Below are 23,507 nucleotides of genomic sequence, written 5' to 3'. Positions count from 1 at the left end.
TTGGCTGTTTGGGGTTTTTTTATTCTTCCATATGAATTTTAGGACTTATTTATGCTAGTTTTGTGAAGAATGTCATTGTCATTGGTATTCTGATATTGCATTGACTCTGTAGCTTACTTTTGGTAATATAGCAAATTTGACAATATTAATTCTGCCTATCCAAGAACATGGGAAGTCTTTCCATCTTCTAGTGTTTTCTACATTTTCTTTCTTTATTGTTCTATAATTTTCCTTGTAGAGATCTTTTACCTCTTTGGATTTATTCCCAAATGTTTTTTGAGATTATTGATAATTGTTTTAAATAAATGGAGTCACGTAGTATTTACTTTTTTTGCTTGCCTGGATACCCACATTAGTAATTTTGAGATTCACCCGTGCTGATTCATTCAATAGTAGTGCCTTTTTATTGCCAAGTAGCCCATGGTACAGATATACTGCAACTGGCTTGTCCATTCACCTGTTGATAAACATCTAGAATGTTTCCAACTTTTGATACAAATAGAACTACAACACACATCTGTGTAGTCTTTGTGCAGATATATTTTCATTTCACTTGCATAAATACCTAAAGATGGAATGACTAGGTCAGGCAGAAAATGGTTAGCTTTTAAAGAAAAATCTGAATTGTTTTCCAAACTGGTTGTACCATTTTAATCTCTCACCATCAGTTTCTGAGAAGTCTAGATGCCCCACACATATTTGGTCTCCGGGATTTTGTTTTGTTTTATTTTAGACATTCTGAATACATAGTGCTTTTTAATTCATAATTCCATGATGACTAATAATGTTGAACATGTTTATAAGGCTTATTAGACATTCATCTGTCTATTCTTATGAACTATTTGTTTACCTATTTTTCCAATTTTCTTATTGGTTAGTTTTCTTCTTATAAAGTGGTTCTCCATAGACATATATGTTGTTTGTGCTACCTTTCTATCTTATTCCCGGTGTTTTGGAAGAACAAAGATTTTTTATTTTTAAGAAGTACAATTTTCATTGTTTTGTTTATGTTCATGCTTTGGGGGCCATATCTAAGAAACTTTTGCCTAGCCCAGGATTGAACCAATTTTCTCTTTTTTTTTTCCAGATATTTTACAGCTTCAGGTTTTACATTAAGGCTTATACTTTTGTGTAAGAGTTAATGTCCTTTTTTGTCCATATGGCTATACAGTTGGTCCAGGACTATGTGTCAAAGAGACTTTTCTTTCCCCCATTGAGTTACCTTGGCACCTTGCCGAAAAACAGTTGACCAGATATGTGTGGGTTTATTTCTGGGCTTTGTGTTCCCCATGAATTAATTCAAGCCAATAATGATCAACCTTCATCAGTGCTCAGTTCTCTTCTCTCAGAAGTTCCTTGATTCTTGACTCTAAGACAAATAAGAGGTCAATCTTGCTGAGGTGATGGAATTATACCGTCTGAAGTAACAGGAATGGGATGTTGCTGACATTCTGATACCACAAATTGCTGCCTTTCTTTATGCAGGGAAGGAAAGATAGAGGCAGGAGCATGCTAAGGGCCTTGTTAAGTACTCGTTAATAATATTTTTGTACTAGTACTAGTCAATACCACTCCTAAATTCAATTTAGAGTTATGCGTGATAGCATATCATACTGAAAAATTGCTGATGGAGGATCCAGGAATTATAGGTTATTGCACCAGAAAGCATCTATAACATCACCAACCTGGGCTGAAAAGAGCATCATTGAAGGCATTTCCTGGATGGTTCAATACAGCCTAATCTTGCAGCACTAAAGACATCAAAAAAGGTCAGCCAGTTTTCTTAGAAGCCTCTTCTCTAGCACAACAATAATATTAGCCAACATTCATTCAATAGTTATATGCTGAGCAAATCCCTGTATCTTTTTAATTTTGTTAACAATTGTACCATGAAGGTACCATTCTTTGCATTTTACAACAGACAAACTGAGGTAGAGAAAAATCAAACAACTTGCCAAGGTTCTTTCAGGGAGAAAGTGGCTAAGTTGGGATCTGCCTTCCTGCCTTCAGCTCCCAGATTCTTAATCCCAGTGCTATATAGCCTCAGAGCACTCACTTTGTTCGTATAGAGCCTTTAGAAACTCAATCCAGGGATGAGGCGCTCACTTCAGAAAACCCAAGGATGACAAGCTGACTGAGTAGGAAGCAATGCTAGGAAAACACTCACTTTGCCCAAACCTTTACTGCCCTCTCCCTCGTTTCCTTTTTTCTGTTAAATGTTTCCTCTCTCCAAAGGGATGCCATGAAGATCTACTGGCAGGGGCAAGCTGAGGGGAGGTAGAGTTGGAACTAGAAAAGAATGTGAAGATGGGAGTGTCTGCAGATAAACCACTTTAAGAGTGGTCAAAGAGCTTGAAAGTCAACACCTAGGTAGGAAGTAGCAAGTAAAAAGTAACTGAAGATAGCAGGAAGAGAATGGATGAGTATAAAAGGGAGATTTCCAAGGACATGAGCAAGGAGAGACCTCAGAAGGCTGACTGTGTGGAAAGGAGAAGCCCTGTGTTCAAGAGATGGACCAGAGGGAGAAAGCAAGTGGAACCTCGCACTAAAGATAGGGGCATGGAAAAGAGGCAGGACAAGCCATTTCCATCCCCCTTCAAGCTGAAGAGTCACTAATAGCCAAGGTAATAATGGCTGAAGAACATAAAAAGAACTCCTACTAACCTGAGTTACAGGCCCAAACATCTGCAAACACAAGAGCCTATAAATCTAAGATTCACTGCCACTTCTACAGGCAGGAAGATCCTTGAGGAAAGTTTTTGGTTACGGACTTACAGACCTAAAACACCTTTCCAAGAGTTCCATTTCCTCCTTTGTTCATGAGAGTACAATCCCATCTCAGGGTCTTATGGGAGCACATCCATCCCCCACAGGATCAATGGAGAGCTCCCCAGTCTTCAAGAGTGGGACACTTCAGCAAGACTTGTCGGACAAGTCACCCCTGATAGAAAACTACTGCCCTGCTAGACACCACCCTCACAGTCTACAGGGCCTGGACACAATACGAAGCTAATGTCAGCCGCCTGTAAGAAAAGGAGCAATCAAGGGGCTCCCTGTTATTGCTGGAGTAAAGCTGCTTTGCTCTGGTGGGTGGGATGCATTATTAGGCCAAAACAGTGGGGAGATAGACAAAGGGCAGCTTGCAGGGCTCCCTTGGTATTCAAGGAGGAAGAAACAAAATTTTGCTAAGGAATTGTTCCTGATTTACAACACAGTTATTTTGCCTCTTGCTTCCTCTTCTTTTACTTTTTTTTTCCCCTTCTCTCTGTACTTCTTATACTCTGAGGCTCTTGTGTAAACAGAGAACAAAGATATGGGAGAAATAAGAGGTTTACCAGGAACCAGTGACTCCTGCAGCCATTCTGCCTGGAATGGCCACCACCTCCCCCTCCTCCTGCTTCTGCTCCTTCCTCCCACCCTGCTATCACTGGTCTTGCCAACACCCACTTGTCCTTCAGAAGAATGGAGATTCTGCCCTCCAGGAAGTTCCCAGCACAGATCCCTGCGTCCCAGCTGATACAAAGTCTTCTCTCTGTTCTCATGGGACAGTCTCTATTATGAGACTTTTCACCTCAAACCAACTGTATCAGCTTTTGGGGCTCTCCCTAACTGTGAGCTCCTTGGGAGCAAAAGGCAAGTCTTCTGAGAAGAACTCTACAGAGCAATGTAAAATCTTTAGCCATTACTGCTATTTGACTCTGTATCTCCAGTGCCCAGAGACAAAATGACATTCAAGTAGCAATTATTATTAGTAGCAACATGTGGCCATGTAGGACTACTGTAATTATCATGGGAATCAGCATAAGTGACAACATGACCACTTCAGGAGGTTGGGCCCAGACACTGGCCAAGAGCTCAAGGCAAAGAAGTCATGGTCCTCCAAAGGCAGAAGAAGATAACAGGGTGGTCACAGATCAGGACAGTGAGCTCACAAGTAACAACTGGGATTCTAGAGCCTTGGAATCAAATACTACTATCTCCTTCCTGTGCAAAGCATGTGACAGTTTATAAGGCAATTCCACATTCATTATGTCATTTGCTTTCTACAATCTCTGCTGTGACGTTGGTGGTACTATACCTATTTAACAAATGAGGAAATGATTCTTACAGAGGAGAAATGGTTTCCTAAAAGTCACCCAGCTAAGGAGTGGTTGGTTAGGTTTCACAATCAGGTATTCTGATAGTGCATTCTATGTTCTGTGAATGTGGCCCAGAGTTAGCTATGGCCACCTGAAGACTGCAGGAGAGCACCTATCAACCCATCCAGGAAACCAGAGCAAGATTCCCAAGGGTCAGGGGTTCACCAAAGTCAAGCATCACAATAGCTGCCATTGGACAGTGTGGAGTCCTGAGTAAGAGGAAGACCAGGAGACAAGAAAAAGGGACTGAGAGGCCCAGCCTGAAATTACCACAGATCTCAAAAGTTAGGGTAACTTTGATTAGCAATTCAGAAACCTCAAAAAGCAGAACCTGAAGAGCCAATTACAGAAGAAATGTCTCCCAGTGGCAGTTATTTTTAATTGCTCATCTGATCCTTATTATAAATCTCTAACCTAAGTATTATGTTAAACATAAGGAAACGAAGGTTCATGGAGGGCATGTGATATGCCTGTGATCATACAGTAAACAGGGGAAAAGCAGAGAGGAGAGTCACACCTGGACAGGGTCTCAGCAGCCCTGCTGGCTGTGCCTTCCACAGGGTCCAAGTTTCCTATGGCCCCCTGTTCCATACTTGTCCTGCTGAATGTTCTAAGACTTCTTGGTTCACCCTAAGTGGGTCTTTTAAGAGACAAGGTAACAGAGGTGCCCTGGTCAGTGGTCTAGAGTGCAAGGGGTGGTGCTGTGGGGTAAGGGGCAGGGGTGGCAAGAATAGCCAGAAAGACATGAAAAGTATAGCTAGGGGCCTAGGCACCCTCCCTGTAGCATAGCCCTTGGCAGCATGGCCCTCTGGGAGCATAAGGAGGAAGAGATCAGACAGGAGGACCAGGACCCCAAAAGTACCAGGAGCCAAGACAGCCCTGGAACAGGGTTCAAATCCAGACTGCTGCCAGTCAGCTGATAACCTCAGAAAGATCACTTCAGCTTTCAGAGCCTGTGTGCTAGAAAAAAGGAGAAGCATAACCACCTGCCAGTTCTTATGAAAACAAGGCAGTATCGAGGTAAAAACAGGAAGAGCACCATGTTTCTTTTAAAGCAATCCGTATTAGACATCCACAACCTAGACTCATCAAAACAGCATGTTATGCAACAAGTTTTACTTGTCAATAAATAAATGAAATAAATAAGGTGCAGTAGGTAAGGCAGTCAGAGGGTACCTGCTCATTTTGCTCATTTTTGTTTAGAAGTTGTTCTCTTTCGTGCTATAAATAAATAAATAGGAATCCATTAACATAAGGCAAGTATTGACTACTCTATCACAGTACTGCCCAACTTCCGACTTCCAGAAGAACTACAATCTGGGCATTTTCAGAAGCGGCTCTTTTGGAATCTTTTCCATTAACCAAACAAGGCACTGACTGCAGGCGGTAAGGCTTATCTTACTTGCTTATGAAGGCTCGCAGCTGATTCCCCAGAGTCTGGTTTGAGGTTCCCCAGAGAGCCAGGATGACCTGATTCCTCCCCCAGCAAAGCCCTGAGGGGCTGGCATGGCTGTCAACGCCACAGAGGCTCAGAGCCAGCTGACTTCATGGTTGGGTAATTCCCAACTGCACAGCTCTCTTATTCAAAACTGACCCATTCTTCCATTTACTCTCAGAAAATTGTGCAGCTGAATTAAAAAGAAAGCAGCCCAGGGAACAGGGTTATGGGAGGGAAAACATGGCTTCAGACTAAATAGAAATCAAATGTAAAACTGCAGCTCCACAGCCGGGGCAGAGGCCACAGGTATAACTGGGAAGGGAGTTCATGACATTAAGGCCCTAAGACCCTGAAGCCTGGCTTCTTCCAGATCCTACTTACAGCCTGGCATCCACGAGAAGTAGCAAACTCCCTGCATTCAGGCAAGAGCAATGTTTTATTTGACCTGCATGAAATTATCCTCCCACTCCCAGGCAGGGTTTTCATTTTTATTTTTTTAATTAGTTGCCAATTTATTTCACAGTAGACACAGGTTTCTATTTTTTTCCGCAAACCTTGCTGCTAGACCTGACAACACTGGCCCATATTCTGATATAAAAACTCAGGGGGAAGACAGAAACTTCATTTCTCTGGTAGCTACAGATCTGGTTGGCTTCTCCTGTTCTTGTTTCAGGACTGGCTTCGGCAGTATCTGAGTGTATGAATCTTAATTTACATAAAGCATTATGGATAAATGCTCACTCTGATTTACTGTAGGCCAGAGGTTGGGGGCTTGTTGATAGCCTATTGGCATCCAGAAGCTTCTTGCACAGAGCAAAGAAGTCAGAAGACCTGGTATTGAAAAACCTTTGGCCATGACCTGCATTTTATATGGTCCCTGTGTCCACTCAAATAGGAGGTCTCCCGCTATGCAGGAGGGAGCTTGTGCAGTTTGAAAGCCCCTTTTTTTAACTGTTTATAATGCTGAAGGATCAAATAAACAAATGTATATGTATATAATTTATAAATGAAATAATATATATGTGTATATATACACACACATAAATGTATGTATATATACATATATACATTTATATGCATATATGTGTATATATACATATATATGCATATATATATATGTATAAATATATATGTATATATATGTGTATATATAAATGTATATATATACATATATATGCATATAAATGTATATATGTATACACACACACACATATATATATATGCATATAAATGTATATATGTATACACACACACATATATATATATATATATATATATCATGTTCATAATGTATAAAACACTGCAGTAAGTATGGGTTCCCCAAGAAAGGATTCATTTGGGCACAACCATGGAGCTCTTCACCCACTGTGAACTCTACCTGGAGCAGGGCATCACTGTAGATATTTCTACCATGACATGGAATTTAAGTTGGTTAGCTTTGCTTAAGAGTACACACATGGTCCTGGCACTGTGGTACATATCTGTAATCCCAGTAGGACAGGAGGCTGAGGCAGGAGGATCACGAGTTCAAAGCCAGCCTCAGCAACAGAAAGGTGTTAAGCAATTCAGTGAGACTCTGTCTCTAACAAAATACAAAATAGGGCTGGGGATATGGCTCACTGGTTGGGCACCCCATAGTTCAATCCCCAGTACCTGCCCCCACAAAGAAGAGTTGTACACATGGGATAATGAGAGACTGTTCCCTATGAAATAATGGTTCAGCTACCAAGAAAAACACAAAGAGGCCCTCTACAAGAGCTGTGAACACAGTCATCCATCCCATATCAAGTTAGCCCTGCTGGAAACTGACTTTTAATGCCTAAGCAAATGAATGTGCTGACTGGTTAATGCTGAAAATTTCCACCTATAAACATTTCTTAAAGTTGAAGCATATTTCCCTGCCCTGAAAAATGCAAAAATGTTATCAGTCATTCAACATGTAAAGTTACCCTCAGTGACTTCATAACTTAGATTCAGAAAGACTGGAAAATGGGATAACAAGCTTGATAGAGGAAAAAGATGGAAAAGTCCAAGGCCCTGGGCAACCAGAAGATCAGAGTGAGAGAATTCACTAATTAGGAGGTGAAGAGCACAGGAGTATAATAAACACTAATATCTCCCTGAGCCAGTTCTGCTTCTGAAAAAGACTGACTACCCTAAGTGTGCATTCCTACCCTGGCATCCATCTTTCCTCCCTGTCACTGAGTTATTAGAGAATAAGCCTTGGGCCAACTGTGGTAATGAATAATAGTTAAAAGGGATGGCTGTTATCTCAGCCTGAGAAGGAGGAAGACAATAACTGAATGCAGCCATGTCAGTGTCTCTACTGAATCCAATAGAATTTTCCTGCTTCATTTACACCATCCCCATCAACACACATGTATACACACACCCACAAATGCAATAGATCACCCCAAAAGGATTAGCATGTTCTTCCAAAAGTGAAATAAATGTCTGTCTGGGCCTCATATAAGATGGTACAAGTGGCCAAGTTCAAATCAAATCACATCCTGAGGAAAGAGATGTATTTTGCATTCAAATTGCTTTGAACTTGTACACAGAGAATTATTGTAATGGCAGCATCTTCATCTCCTGGAAACCAAATCAGTTGCCTTCTATGAATATTGCCTGATAGAAGACTCTAAAAATATTTCTTTTCTTAGCATTCAAAAGGGGAGAAGGAAAAAATGTCAAGAGCTTGGGTAATGACTCTCACCTAGAGGACAAAGCAGTCAAGACACATTTAAATATGAAATTGTATCCTCCAGTTTCTCTATTCAAATATCAGCTGTGCTAGAAAAACTCACGTAAATAGATTTATGTATTGAATTGAAGTGCAAAGGAAAAAAATAAATAATTCTTATTACAGAAATCATTGAATGAATACAGAACAACAGATATAAACAGTACAGATTGGATCACTGTGCTACACAAAATAACCCAATTTTTCTTTATTAAAACAAAGACATCTTATTTTACAAGTAATCAGAAGACCTAAGGAGAAGAACATAGACCCAGTACCAGCTCAATTATTTGGAGTTTCTTCCTCCTGCCCAGTGCTTTGCTCTGCCAACTCATTTGCATGCCTGCAACGAGTTCTTCCAGACCCCCCAAAATGTTGTACATTCTCTCTGAACCTGCCAACCCCCACCAGGAAATCTGTGGTGAGAGGCAGCAGAGGAGCTGGTACTGCTGGGGAAGACTGTTAAGGAAGAAGAAGGACCTTACCACTTCTGGGAGCAGCCTAGTTGAGAGGTCATGGATGGCTTTGACCACTATACATATGGATGACAGAAGGAATATCACCCCCAAGATGACACAGGCTCTGCAAAAAACAAAACATTGAGAGTCTTAACTGGGAGAACTCCATACTGCTGAAGAGTTGGCACAGTTGACTACGAGGAGCACACCATCTGAAAAGTGATATTTGCCATAATTCACTGCACCCCCCAGTCCCAGGATTGACACCAAGTTACTCTGGGAGAATACAGTTCAGGATTTTATCAACAAAGGCAACCTCACAGGTAAGGGGTTCACCATCCTACATCACCTTGCAGTACTCCATGAATGCTGGCAATGGAAGGGTCTACCATAAAAGTGTCATGAAAGCCTTCTCCCTTGCCTGGCAAACTTGCTGCTTCAATCCTGCTAAGGCTAAAGGGTGAAGAGTTTAATAACAGAGTGGAGACTGGCATGGGACATCCCAAGCTCTGCCATTTAACTTGTTGCAGGTTCTTGGTCAAGGAACTAAAACTCTTTTTAGCTTGTATTTTCTCACCTTTTGTATAGGAATAACATGTCCTTCCTGAAGATGAAACGAAATGATGAAGTAAACTGTTGATGATAATAGCTGAGACAAAGGAAGTCAGCTCCCGATGCCTCTTCTGGATATGACTCAATAAAATACAAACCTTTGGATTTTCCCAGCCGAAAGAAGGAGGAATGATTTGATAATTACAAAAGACAGAGTGTTTATGGTAAGAGAGAGGAAGGAAAGGAGGACAGGAAGGAGAGGACAGAGAGGACGACAAGAAAGAGAGAAGGAAAAATAAAAGGAAAAATAGAAGAAAGGATGAGGTCAAGCAAAATACCCAGCACAGGAGGAGACAGGAGCAAGTTAAGATGAGGCCAATGATAATAGTAGATGATACACAACTGGGAAGGTCGGGGGAAGAGGACTGATAAGAAAATCTATGGGGTTCTTGACAGAATCTGGCAATACAGATACAACAAATCTCAGGAGACAGAAAATGAAAGTAAACAAGAGGAAATGCTAATCCTAATACAAGGGTCAAAATACCAAAATGGAGAGGAAGAATACAAGGACAACTACAATTAGTTTTAGATCATTCCTATCCCAACGTGGTACCTCCATCATTTGGAAGCCTCTTCCACCAGGTAGCAAATAGAATCAATTTTCAGGGCTGGGGTTGTGGCTCAGTGATAGAGCGCTTGCCTAGCATGTGTGAGGCCCTGAGTTCAATTCTCAGCACCACATATAGATAAATAAATTAGAAAATCAAGGTCCATTGACAACTAAAAATATATCTTTTAAAAAAATGTTTTTTCATTATTCTTCTTGGATTCCATCTTCTAGACTAACAGCACATTCCCAAACTGTTCACCTAATTTTGAAGTGGAACCTACGTACAATCCTAATAAACCTGTGGATAGATACAATCCCCCTAATTTAGAAGTGAGGAATACAAGCAGGTGAACCCACAGCATGGAGTCTTCTTACCCACCCTCTAGTGGTAGGTTTTATCCTTTCAAAGACAAAGAATGAATCATTGCAGGCTGGAGCAAAAACACACACAAAATGAACACATAGATAGAGGAAAAGGTAATGAATGGGCTAGGATCTTGGTGGAGATTTGAGCAAATGGATGAGTCACCACCAGTGCCATGCATTCTTGTAATGAGCCCCCACAGAAAAACATATGCTCGAGAGGGAGAAAAGAGAATGTGGGCAGTAAAAACTCATTGCCATGGCTGACCAGCTCAGTTGAGATGGTGCACCTGGGGCAGGTGACCAAGTGCTCTCAGGCCCTTACTGTAGGGTCCTTTAGTAACTAGGGACTGGAACAAAGGCAGGGATTCCCAGAGTTTCAGGATCAGTTTGAAGCAAATACCAAGCACCTCCTTGGAAGATGGCCAGCTGTACTCAGTGCTTGGAATAACCATTTATACCTGAGAGCAAAGGGGCTGGAAGGGGTCCCAGTATAGACAAAAAGACTGAAGTCAATTAGGCCTCCAACATAAGGTTTGTTTGTTTGTTTGTTTGTTTTGGGGGGGACGGGTTACAAGGAAAAGAACCCAGGGCCTTGCATGTGTAAGCTAGTGCTGTACCACTGAGCTACATCAGCAGTCTGCAAAATTTTCATTTGTTTTTCCAAGAGTGAAAAAAAAAAGTAGGATTTATTCAAGTGAAAAATAGAAACAGAAGTCTTGCAAGAGCAAGAGGTCAGTTTTGTAATGGGGCTTTTTTCCTCCATTCACAAAACTCCTGGGTGCCTGGAAAAGACTCCTTTTTAGGTAAATTCAATCACAAACTAAGCACCTCCCAGCCACTGCACTCTTCCAGGGAACTTTTTTTTTTTTTTTCCTACCTGACAAACACCCCAGTTCGATTTTATCAGACTCTCTAGGGTAAACCTAGACCTCTGCATTTTTTATAAAAGCTTCCAGGCAATTCTAATGTGTACTGGCCTAGTTTAATTTTAATCTAATTCTAATGCAAGGCCCAGACCCAAGTGAAGCCCTGTCCCTAGGGAGCTTTTTCTATGAGGCAAAGCCCATAACTCCCTGGAACTGAGGCAGGGAGAGAGTGGTCACTCAAGCTGGCAAGGAGGGAAAGACTGGTCTCATGGCCTTTCCAGGCCCCAGGCTCCACAGAACATGTGTTTACTGATTAGCTTTTTCTCGCTGAGAAACAAGTAAGACAGCTAGACCTTCTCCAGGTAATTTGTCCACTATATCCTCTTCTCCATTCTCCTGGGAGAAAAAGGAAACAAATAGCCTCTGCTTCTTCTGGACAGAGAACAGTGAAGCACAGGAAATCTACTTCTATGAGATCGCTGCAGGCATGGCTTGATCATGCACAAAAAGTGGGTTTTCATTTTATTAAATTACTTAATATATGTATATTAGTTAAAGCATATGTATATTTTAATTTCATTACATTACTTAAGTATATATGCTTAAGACAAGTTTAAATACAGCAAGAGCCTCGATACATAATTTCTTGCTTACTTATTGTTAATCAAAGCTACACTACAAATTCCTTAGGTCAAAAAAAATTTTTAAATAAAATTTAAAAATGGACATTTAAAAACGCATTTTTATTTCCTAATATCTATAGTAGCATGTAGCAGGATGTCTCAAATATATCTGTAGAGTGGATATAAACATCAATGGATTAATTAATCACTAACTGATATGTAAGTTACTCCCTATAGATTCTAAGGGGCATCAACTGTTAGGAAGAAAGAGACTCATAACACTTCAGTCAATTGCACATGGAGTAGCCCACACTGTAAAGTAATTCTGAAATATAACAAAAGTCAAAAGAAATGTGTGATCTGGTTTATTAGTCTTGAGTTTCACAGAACTTTAATCATTATTTTCTTCACCAAGACACCTATGAAAATGCCCAAAAATGTTTTAAGAACTCACTGTCAATTTCTTTTAAATGTGTTACAAACTCAAAAACCACAGTGGCCCCTCCTTCAACACTGCTGGAGCCTGTGTCTTAGGACCCAGCCACTCTGACAGCCCGAAGCAGCTATTAATAGCAGAGGGTGTGATGCTATTTTTTATGGCTTATTAATAATATATTGTGTTTACATAGCAGCTTTCTCCTCAGGCACTCAGAGTTCTGCACATCAGCTTATAAATCCCCTGGAGGCAACTCACCAGACCTGGGTTTTTGTTTTTCTCCTATTTTATTAATGAGGAGGCAGAAAGGTATGTTTTATAAATACAAGGAGTCAAAATCGCATGTTGAGGACTAAGAGGCCTGCCCAAGGTCACGCAAGGAGTTTGAAGTCCACTCAGAAATAGAACCCAAATCAACTAATGCCCTCCCAGTGGCTACTCCCAGTTAATCATCCAACCACTGAAAGACTCTGGATGTCCAAATCACATGCTCAAACCAATAAAGATTCAGGTCAGGAGCAAACATGGCTGCTTCTGCATCTGTGTGAGCTACTTCCAAGCTTAAGGACAGATGGCAGAGGGTGAAAAAGGATATCTACTCCCCTAGCACATGTGGCCTTCACCTGGACAGGCTGGCAAGACAAGAGGACACTGAGAAGCCAGGTCACCAGAAAGCACATCAATATAGTCCCCCGATGAACCCAGACTGAAACTGATCTTAAATTCCCACTGGACCACATCAATGTTTATAGCAGGTCAATTTACAATAGCTAAACTGTGGAACCAACCTAGGTGCTCTTCAACAGATGAATGGATAAAGAAAATCTGGTACATAAACACAATTGAATATTATTCAGCCTTAAAGAAGTTAGAAATTATTGCATTTGCCACTAAATGGGTGGAGCTAGAGAATATCATGCTAACGGAAATAAGCCAATCCCAAAAAATCAAAGGCCAAATGTTTTCTCTGATATGTGGATGCTAATTCACAATAAGGGGACTTGGGGCTAGGGAAGAATAGAGGTCCTTTGGATTAGATAGGGGGAGTCAAGGGACAGGATGGGGTATAGGGGTAGGAAAGATAATAGAATGAATCAGACCTTATGACACTATGTGCATATGTGATTACATGAACAGTGTAATCCTACATCATGTACAACAAGAAGATTTGAGAAGTTATACTCCATTTATGTATGATATGTCAAAATGCATTCAATTGTCATATGTAACTAATTAAAACAAATTTAAAAAAATTCCCAAGGGACCAGCAGTTATCACAGTGTGTGCCACAGATCAGTAGCATCCACACCACCTAGGAACTTGATAGAGAAACAAATTCTGAGTAAGTCCTCCCCAGCCCTACTGAAGCAGAAACTCTAGGATAGAGACTTCCAGTTGATTCTAATGTGTGTTCAAATTTAAGGAACTGTATTAAGACACAAAGTCCAAAAGAAACCTAGTGAAATCCAAAGAGATGGCCAAAGGCATTACAAAGAAATGATAAAGGGGGTTAAACTCACCTTTTATTTTCCGGCTAAAAACTATGAATTGCTAACTGTGCATAACATTGGAAATCTATGAATAATCTAGAATCATTACTTTTTGCCTCTGAAATTATAAGGGCAAAAACCTACTGACAGGTATTCACATCCAAACTGAGGTCAGACTGAAAGTTTGATCCCACGTCAATTGCAGGTTTCAAGGTCCATAGCTCCTACTCATGAGGCCTAAGTCCTGTCATGCCAATTCTAAGTAACTTCCCCTCAGATCAAAAGAGCCACGTACCAGAAGCTTCTCCCATTCACTCTAATTTATAACAAGCCTAAAACATGTGTAGCCCTGGCAATTAACCAATTCGGGGCACAGTTTAAAGCACAATTATTTTGGCGATCATGTTTTATTATAGTCTCCAAAGCACTTGTAATCTGCGGCATTATTCAAATGTCAAACAAATAATGAAAAATAAAAGACAGCCAAGTGGTATGAGCACGCATAGCACTTCACCGTTTCTTTTTTTTTTTTTTTTTTTTTTTTTTTAAAGAGAGAGTGAGAGAGGGGGGAGAGAGAGAGAGAGAGAGGAATTTTTTTTTTAATATTTATTTCTTAGTTCTCGGCGGACACAACATCGTTGTTGGTATGTGGTGCTGGGGATCGAACCCGGGCCGCACGCATGCCAGACGAGCACGCTACCGCCTGAGCCACATTCCAAGCCCACTTCACCGTTTCTAATGTTCATTTATTCATAGCTCTTTCTCTCCATGAGTTCTGCCATTTCAAATAAAGCCACAAACCAAAATTGGTTTGGAGGCAGTATAAAAGGAAGGAGAAAGTCAGTAATGAATGGTGGTAAGACAGTCCCCCATTCTCTCTGATAGCTATGCCCAACAAGCACCATTTTGCTTGAAATTCTGCCCCTCCCCTCACTCCATCATTATCACCTCCTGCATCCTTTCTTACTTCAGAACTCCCTCTCTTCTCCTAATATTTTTATACCATCTTCATCTCTTTTCTTGACTCTCCTGGGCTCCAGGTCCCATTTCCTTTCTCTGTTCATGTTCCCATCTCCCCCTCTTCAACTTCATCCACCGGCTGTTTTGTGAATGGGTTACAGCTAGGGTGAAGTTAAACTGGACTGCATATGGTCCCTCAGAACAGAGCTCTCCAGGCAAGTGTTGCATCCCCCTGTTCATAGTTAGACCATATGTATCTTCAACATACAACCACTAAAGATCTCTCCTTTCTCAACAAGTGGTCATTTGCTTTTATCTATAAGAATACACAAGCTGAACTGAACCAATAGAAATCCCATTCCCTACTCCCCACACCTCCAGGGATAGAAACTAGGGCCTCTTATATACTAGGTCCTTAAGAAGTAGGGAGAGGAAGCTTTTAAATCACACAGAAATCTTTCCAGAGGAGCTCCGAGTTGACTTTGAATGAAGTCAAAAGTCAATCCAAAGGAGCTGACTTGGTAAAGAGGGATAAAAAGCAGATTCAAAGGCATATGAGATTCCTTCGTTCAGCACATTTATACTGTGCAACTACTTTGTGCCAAGCACCATTCTAGTGAGCAGGCCATGAAGATATCTGGTGGAAGAACCCTCCAGGCAGAGGGAAGAGCAAGACTCTGAGGCAGAAGGTCTGCTTGACATGAGGGAGATACATCAAGGCAACCACAAAGGGAATGAGAAAGAGGGAAAATGGTGGAAGTGAACTCAAACAGTGAGGATCCTATAAGGTCTTGGAGCCGTTACAAGGACGTAGGCATTTACAAAGATGGAAAGCCACAGGGGACTAGAACTTGGAAATGACACTGTGTGGCACATTTTAACCAGATCACTGCTGCTTGGCAACAGCAGAAAGGGAGAGAAGAAACTGTTACAGTATTCAGGTCAGCTGAGAGCATGACAAAGGATGACTTAGGTCAGGATAATCACACTGAAGGAGTGAGGTTTTTGGAGATGGTCTGATTCTGAGTCTTGGTCTGTTCAGGGATATATTCCATTTTATTAATGCATGGTATTCAATAAAAAAAGAGTCCAGATGATTCAAGTCTTGGGACCTAAGGAAAGGGAAAGATGGAGCTGCCATTTCCTGAGGTAGGAAGAATGCGGGAAAAGCACGTATTGAAGGAGAAAGATCAGGACTTCAGTTTTAGACATGCTAAGTTTGAGATGTCTGTTAGACATCTGTTATGGTTTAGATGGGAGTTGTTTCTCAAAAGCTCATGTGTGAGACAAGGCAAGGAAGCTTAGAGGTGAAATGATTGGGTTTTGAGGGCCTTCACCCAATCAGTGAATTAATTCCCTGATAGGGATTAACTGAGTGATAACTGAAGGCAGGTCAGCTGTGGCTGAAGGAGGTGGGTAACTGAGGGAGTGCATTAGGGGTTTATATTTTGTCCCTGGAGAATGGAGTCTCTGTCTCTCTCTGCTTCCTGGTGCCTTGCTGCTTTCCTCCACACTTTTCCACCATGATATTCTGCCCCAGAGGAAAGAAGCCAGCCCTCTATGCACTAAGACCTCTGAAACTATAAGCCCCCAAATAAACTTCTTCTCTTCTAATTGTTCTTCTCAGGTATTTTTGGTCACAGCAATGAAAAAGCTGATAAATAACACCCAATTGGAAGTGTTGGAAAGACAACTGGAGATGGGCACTGAGATTCAGAGATAAGTTTAAGTGGAGGACATAAATTGGGAGTCATCAGCATAAAGACTGCATTTAAGTCTCAGAAGTGGGTAAGATCATTACCCACTGCCAAGAAATCACAAATTCCCTAGTAAAGCTGGAGGACAGGTTTCATGAAGAGTCCCGGCTGGAAAGCTGAGTAGAAAGGTGGGAGTGGGCCACCCCTGAGAAGCCTCATGTGCTAAGCTGAGCTGCTTTAGCTTTCTTACAAAAACCAGAGCTCCAGACAGCTTTGAAACTGATAATGATTCGATCTGCATTTTTTAAAGCTAACTCAGGCAAAAATATATTTGGTGAGCAACTGCAGGGCCTGACATGCCCTGCGCTTCCTCCTCTCCATTCTCCTTTCAGGCTCTATTCCCAAGGGTAGAATTGACAGCCATTGCACCCTATCTTGAACCAAGGCACCTGGCCCAAACTGAGGTGATCAGACCCATTCCATGGACTTTGAGATCAAGATGAATGATAGTAAGGACTGAAAACCAGGATGATTCATCTCATAACAAGGATGAGAGAAGTCCAAATTTGGCCAAGCTTTCCAACCCGAGTGCTTAACCAATATTCCCTGGGGAAGTTGAGCTTACGGCATGGTGGCTGATTTCCTCTTGAGCTTGTTAGGAAATCCCCCCAAATTAGGCAGAAGTTGCAAGGTCTTGGAAATCATACAGCATCCTACCAGAGTATTCTGCTGTCTGGGAGTTGCAGGCTTACTGAGATCAAAGTGGGGGAGGAATGAGATATCACTTTTGATGAGTGAGTGACAGGGTAAACATGTAGAAGAGCATATGAGAGGGAGGGATGATATTGCTATGGTCATCCTCAGAAAACACCATCTGCCACAGCAATGAAGAGGCCCCAGTCTGCATCAGCCATGCACTAGTTTGGCAAACCTTTGTTTCCAGGTGCTCTTTCCTACAAGGGTCAAAGCAGCTTAGACACAGCCTGGTGCTGAGGCTTCCGTGTTGCTGTAGACAAGGGGATGGATAGATGTCAGAGGGAAACAATGAGGCCATTTCTCAATAGGCCATGGAATAAAGACATACAAGAACTGAAGCCCCCTTGTGATTTCTGGGACTGCCATGCTGGGTGGAGGAACCAGCACCAGCTGTATGCGAAACAATGAGCTCAGCACTTTCCACACAGACTTCTTGGCATGACTTGGTTAATTTAATCTATTATTTCTTTTTATCTCTACAAAAATATTCTAGCATTACCTTAGTAACCTATTCTCCAGTGTTTCAACCTAGTTGATTGCAGCATTTTAAGTAATTGGCTTAAATTGTTCATTTGCTTTGATCCACTTCTGGGAATCTATCCCTAAAAGAAAAGCTTCTTTTGCAGAAGAATGTTCACAGCAGCATTATTTATACTTAAAGATGGGAATTTTCAATGTGCCACAAAAAGAGTGTTTCAGTTACTGTGATATATCAATTCAGTTGACAATTGGGTAACATTTAAATTGTTTTCAATAGATCACAAAAAAACTGCCTAAAAATAAAAAGTGAAAAAACAGGATTAAAATTATATCTACAGATTAGAAATATGTACAAATAAATGTAAATCTGGGAGGAAATTTGGGGAAGGAAATAAACTTTAAAGTAAGAATGGTGAAAAGATAAACTTTTTCCCTTCTATTTTTCTGAATGCTGAATTTTTTTTTTCTTTCTCGCCTCCATCCCAGTACTTGAGATTGAACACAGCTCTATCACTGAACTACTTCCCCAGTCCATTTTACATTTTTTTAACATCTTTTTAAGTTGCCAAGGATGTCCCCGAATCTGCAATCCTCCTGCCTCAGCCTCCCGAGGGGTTGGAAATACAGGCATGTGCTACCACATGTGGCCTAAATGCTGTATTTTTTGATAAAAGTTTCTAAAATGCCTTCTCTAGCTACATCTCTTTTTAACATTTCCATTTATTTATGTTCTCACATGACAGAAAATGGTGGTCTTTATTAAGTCTCAAACTTAAAATAACCAGGTTCTGTGAGCACCTATGAAATTGAGCGAGGGGCTCAGGTGTGTACGCTATGGTTTTGTGGATTGTCATACTGTTTCTGGGCAATATGCAGTTGTTCCCCAGTATCTACAGTGAGTTGCACAGCCCATCATCTGTGCATGCTCAAGTCCTTTAAGTAAAATAGTATAGTGTTTGCATGGAATCTATGTACATCTTACTGTATAATTTATATTATCTCTAGATTATTTATAATACCTAGTATGATGTAAATGCTATATAAACAGTTGTTTACTGTATTGTTTAGGGAATAATGACAAGAAAAACATCTGTACATGTTCAGTACATTTTCTTTACCAAATATTTTCAATTCATAGGTTAGTAGATATAGAACTTGTGGGTAGGAAGGCCAAGTGCAGCAAGCATTCATCCAAGCTCAACTGGTCATTTCTCCTTTCCCAAGACACGGTTTCAGTTTCTGGGCTGGGGCTGTAGCTTAGTGGTAGAGCACTCACCTTGCATGCATAAGACCCTGGGTTTGATCCCCAGCACCACATAAAAATAAACAAATAAAGATATTATATCCATCTATAATTAAAATATATATATGTATATATATATATATACATATATATATTTTAAAAGACCTAGTTTCCTTATGATGAAAATAGGAATGATTAAAAAAACAAAAACAAAAACAATAACAACTGTGTTTTCCCTCTCAGGATTGGTGTGAATATGCCAGTAAGATGATATTGAGCACATATCAAATACCAAAGATAATATTCTAATTTAATCCTTCTTTCATCACTGGGACTTCTGGTAAACCCACCACAGACAGTCCTTTTTGAGGCCAAGTCTTATAGGGGAAAAATTCCTTGAGGCCAACACCCTGTAATCTGTGAGTAAGAATTTGTGGCTTACGGAGAACTCTCATGGCATTCTCATGTGATTTCCATCCATGCTGCCAAATGGAGGATGCTCTTTCTTCCTAATCTGACAAGTTATAAGGGTTGCAAGAGGGGTAATAGGGACAGAGAACTGGGGAAGGTCTCAAAAAAATTCATGACCTGTCCAGGTTATAAACCTAACCAATAACTTGAATCCAAATCTGAAGCTTGCAACATAGGCAAACTGTGTCTTGGAGATTGTAATGGTTAATTTGAATTGTCAACCTGATTGGATTGAGATGCCAAGGATTAAGAGGCTTGTGGGTGTGTTAGTGAGGGTGTGTCTAGGGCATGTGGGATAGCCAACTGAAATGAGACCTTCCCTAAGCATGGGCAGCAGCATCTAATAGGATGATGCCTTAGATGGAATAAAGTTGGAAGAACAAGGAAGCAACAGCAGATGCATGCTCTATTCCTCTTGAATGGGCTCTTCATTGCTGCTGTGATTGTCTGAAGATATTGGACTCGAACTTCTCTACTCTTCCAAAGTGGATTCTCTAGAAGCTTTTGGCCTCAGACTAGAATAGCACTATTGATCCCTCTTGTTCTGGAACTTTAGCCTCTTGGACTGTGCAGCTACTGGTTCTTCCACCTCTCCAGCCTGCAGACAGCCATTATAGACTATTCATCTTCTGGTCACAGAAGCCAACCTAATAAGTCCCCCTTTTATAATTATACTTCCTGTGGATTCTGTTCCTTTAGAGAACTCTGACTAATATAGAAACATTGGATTTTCTATATCTGGGTGTTTTGTCTATCTAAACAAACACAAACAACTTTTGAATACAGTTTTATGCACAAATTTTCAAACCTAAACAGAAGTGCTTCTGGAGTTGCTAAGCTGGGGGTAGGACTTAGGAGTCCAAGGTTCTAGATCTATCCTTGTCATCAACATAGAGAAACCTAGGAAAACATCTCCAGACCCTGGTTTTCTCAGGTTGAAATTAACAATTTTCACTTAAACACCAAGGTTTTGAGACTTTAAAATTCCAGTTCAGATGCAACAATGGGAATTCCTGCTCATTAAAGTTTTTTTTTTTTTAATTTTAAATCAATAGGCTTGAGGGACAGATTTATTTACATAACCAAAACCTAAAAACTTAACAGTAGGTATTAGTTACCCGTTGGCAAGTTAGGGTAGAAAATATGAGTCTCCCAATGAGGGATCTGAAAACTCTAGGTTTCTTTTCATATATCACTACAAGCTTGTCAGATGGGAAAAAAGTGCACCATGTTTTTGGCTGGATCTTACTCATTTCTGAAACATCTCTGTGACCTACAAGTTCTACTATTTTGAAGGGCTGACATTTTCTAGCATAAGAGAAGAAAAAATAGATAACACAGAAAGGGAGCATTTTAGAAGAAAATGTTATTCATCCATTGAGTTGGGAAACTAGTTTTCTAAACAGAATAATGATTTAAAATTTGCTGAGGGCCATTACCAAGCAGGAATGACACATCGAAATTTCCTTGCCAAGCATACCCCATGCTGCTTAGAGGACATTCGATGGGACATTGCATGCATGCTTTAATAAGGTGACCTTGCTCAAGGACCAAGGCGGATCCAGGTTTAGAGCTGATCAGGTTTGAGGAAGTAACCGGATCCTTGAGTTTAAGGCGTTGCCAGTTTAAGATAATGGGTTTTAGGGAAGTTAGAGGTTGAAGATTATTGCTGGGATTAGGGTGTTCCTGCTGCTTGTTCCCATTGAGTTCTCGTGAGATTAAAATGTGATTTGGAGATAGCCTCCTGGAGTAGGTGAAGTGTGCGGGAGACGGAAGAACGTGATTGCCCCTGGACCTGTGTGGAGGCGGTGTGAGAGCTGGAATAAAGAATTGCTGTTTCGGGCTGGGGATGTGGCTCAAGCGGTAGTGCGCTTGCCTGGCATGCGTGCGGCCCGGGTTCGATCCTCAGCACCACATACCAACAAAGATGTTGTGTCCGCTGAGAACTAAAAAATAAATATTCAAAAATTTAAAAAAAAAAAAAAAAAAAAAAGAATTGCTGTTTGAACCTACAAAGCTGTGTGGTGGCTCATGATTCTGGTGCCAAGCCGAGACCTTGGCAAAAATTATTTAAAAAATTATCAATACCTTGGAGCCCCAACAGGTTGCAATTTGGGAAAAGCACATAAATGATTAAACCTAGAACTTTCACCTGGAGGGGGCAAGTTCCTGAAAATTCTGTAACTTAAAGAAGTTTCATTGAAATCTATTACTGAGTTCACAAAATACTAAAAGATGAAGATCTTCTGGTAAAGAGGCTATTAAGAATATCACTGATCACATCACCTCAAAAGGCAAATGCTGGGGTTTACATGACGGCTATCATATTGCCACTAGCATACTTCCCATCTCGGGAATGGAAAAAATTACGGAACCTAACTGTAACTTGCTATAGTGTTGAATTAATACAGAGATATTATAGAATAAAGACATGTAGGGAAAATGTTTTAAAGCACTAGGAATCACCTAAAATACTGCAGGGGACAATAAGGTGTAAATGGTGCTTTTGGTGCCACATCTTTGGCCAGCTCAGATTTCCTTCCAAGTCTTAGAAGACACATCCCTGTGTTCTTTAACACAGTTCCGTCTCAGCACTCACTGCAGTGGCCTGGTATATACTTCTCAGAGACAAAATCTAGCCCCTCTGCCTGCAGAAAAGATCATGATAATGCCTCACACCTTAACTAGCTTTTCATCCATCCCTGTCTAACTTTCCCCACTCCCCGATTGGGCTTTCTGTGAATCCTTCTGGAATCAGCATCAACTAATCAGCTACTTGCAACCAGGTCTTTGCCTCAGGCCCCAATCCCAGGCAGAAAAATTTCCAGAAGTATTTTTAAAAGGAACAGTTATAGTGCACTGTCAAAATTAAGAGCAAGCAAGACCATTTGGAGATTAAATGTACAAACCCAGTCTAACCACAAACACCTCTATGAACAAACCAAAGTAGATCCAGGACAACACCTTCAACATTCTCTTGGTTTTGCAAGTTAAATCTATCCAGGATCCCAAAATTAGGGCATTCTTCCAGACTCAAAAACCCAAACAAATGCAACAGTCCCTGGCACAATTGTTATAATAGCCTATGATTTCATATTGCCATTTAAGATACTCTCAGATCCAAAAGCAAGAACATGACTAAACTAAACCAAATGAATCATGTGAGATGATAACTAAACAAAGTTAGATTTTTTTTCTCTTTCAATTAATACATATTTTTCTGAAATCCTCCTTTGGAGGTAGTCTATAAAATCTTCTATAATATAGGAGGAGTCACTTCCAAGGTTTGTGTCTGCCTCAAATGAGTGCAGTTAACAAAGGTCACATCTGGATGTGATCTAGGAGGCAGGGACAAGTTTGGAGCAGAAAAAGACATGAGCTTCTCTTGGAGCCAGATGAACTCAGAAAGGTTGTCATTAGTCCTTCTGAGGCCTGGCACTATCCAGAATGGAACAGAGGGCCTGAGTGTTCTGTAATCTGTATCGACTCAATCAGAAAGACAGAAAAGGAGAAAGATGAGTGAGCTTTGAAAGATGGGTAGATGTGAAGGAAGAGGGAAGAGTGGACAACCATGTATCAAAGGAGGAACAAAGATGGTTCAGATCTCCAGTCCTACCCTCAAGGTATTCATCCAGAAAAGAAGCACTTGTGCCAATATAAAGGAAAAGGAGTACAGAGAAAAAGAGATCCTTGTTATCAGTCACCTAACTCAACATACTACCACCTTAGAGAAGCAAGGGAGGGAGGGACTTTTGACAACAAACTTGTCACTTTATATTTGATACACCCACACGGAATCAATGTCCTAAAAAGGACTCATTTGTCAATTCATTAATTACAGATGAGGATGGCTCTATAAGGAATTATCGTGCACAATAAATTCTATGAAATCCATCACAATGCCCTAATTTTTGCAGCAACAGTGGAAGCCCTGGGTGACTGATCTTTTTTGCTGGGAAAAGAGGCAGAAACTAACTGCTCAAAGGACAGGCTCTGGAACCAAAGTCTGGCTACATCCCAATAGCAGCAGCACTCATCAGTGACCTCAGGAAAGCTATTAAGCTATTTAATCCCTCTCTGCCATAATTTTGTTCTGTTTAGTGGGTATAATGGTACAATGTTGTTAGTTTATGTACAGAGGTTATTGGCAAAGTGACTGGCACAGAGGTTTTTGTT

General features: G+C 40.7%; 1 protein-coding gene across 1 annotated transcript in view; it reads right to left on the bottom strand.

The window, feature by feature from the left end:
* Tmem163 (transmembrane protein 163) overlaps positions 1–23,507 on the bottom strand; it is a 215,833-nt gene that overhangs the window by 29,296 nt on the left and 163,030 nt on the right. Inside the window, exon 5 of the mRNA XM_021724401.3 lies at positions 8,806–8,902. Coding sequence (XP_021580076.3) covers positions 8,806–8,902 — 97 coding nt within the window. The remainder of the gene's footprint in view (positions 1–8,805; positions 8,903–23,507) is intronic.

The sequence above is a fragment of the Ictidomys tridecemlineatus genome, chromosome 7 (genome assembly GCF_052094955.1).
Source record: "Ictidomys tridecemlineatus isolate mIctTri1 chromosome 7, mIctTri1.hap1, whole genome shotgun sequence".
Taxonomy (NCBI): domain Eukaryota; kingdom Metazoa; phylum Chordata; class Mammalia; order Rodentia; family Sciuridae; genus Ictidomys; species Ictidomys tridecemlineatus.
This window is presented reverse-complemented; position numbering and strand designations above follow the sequence as displayed.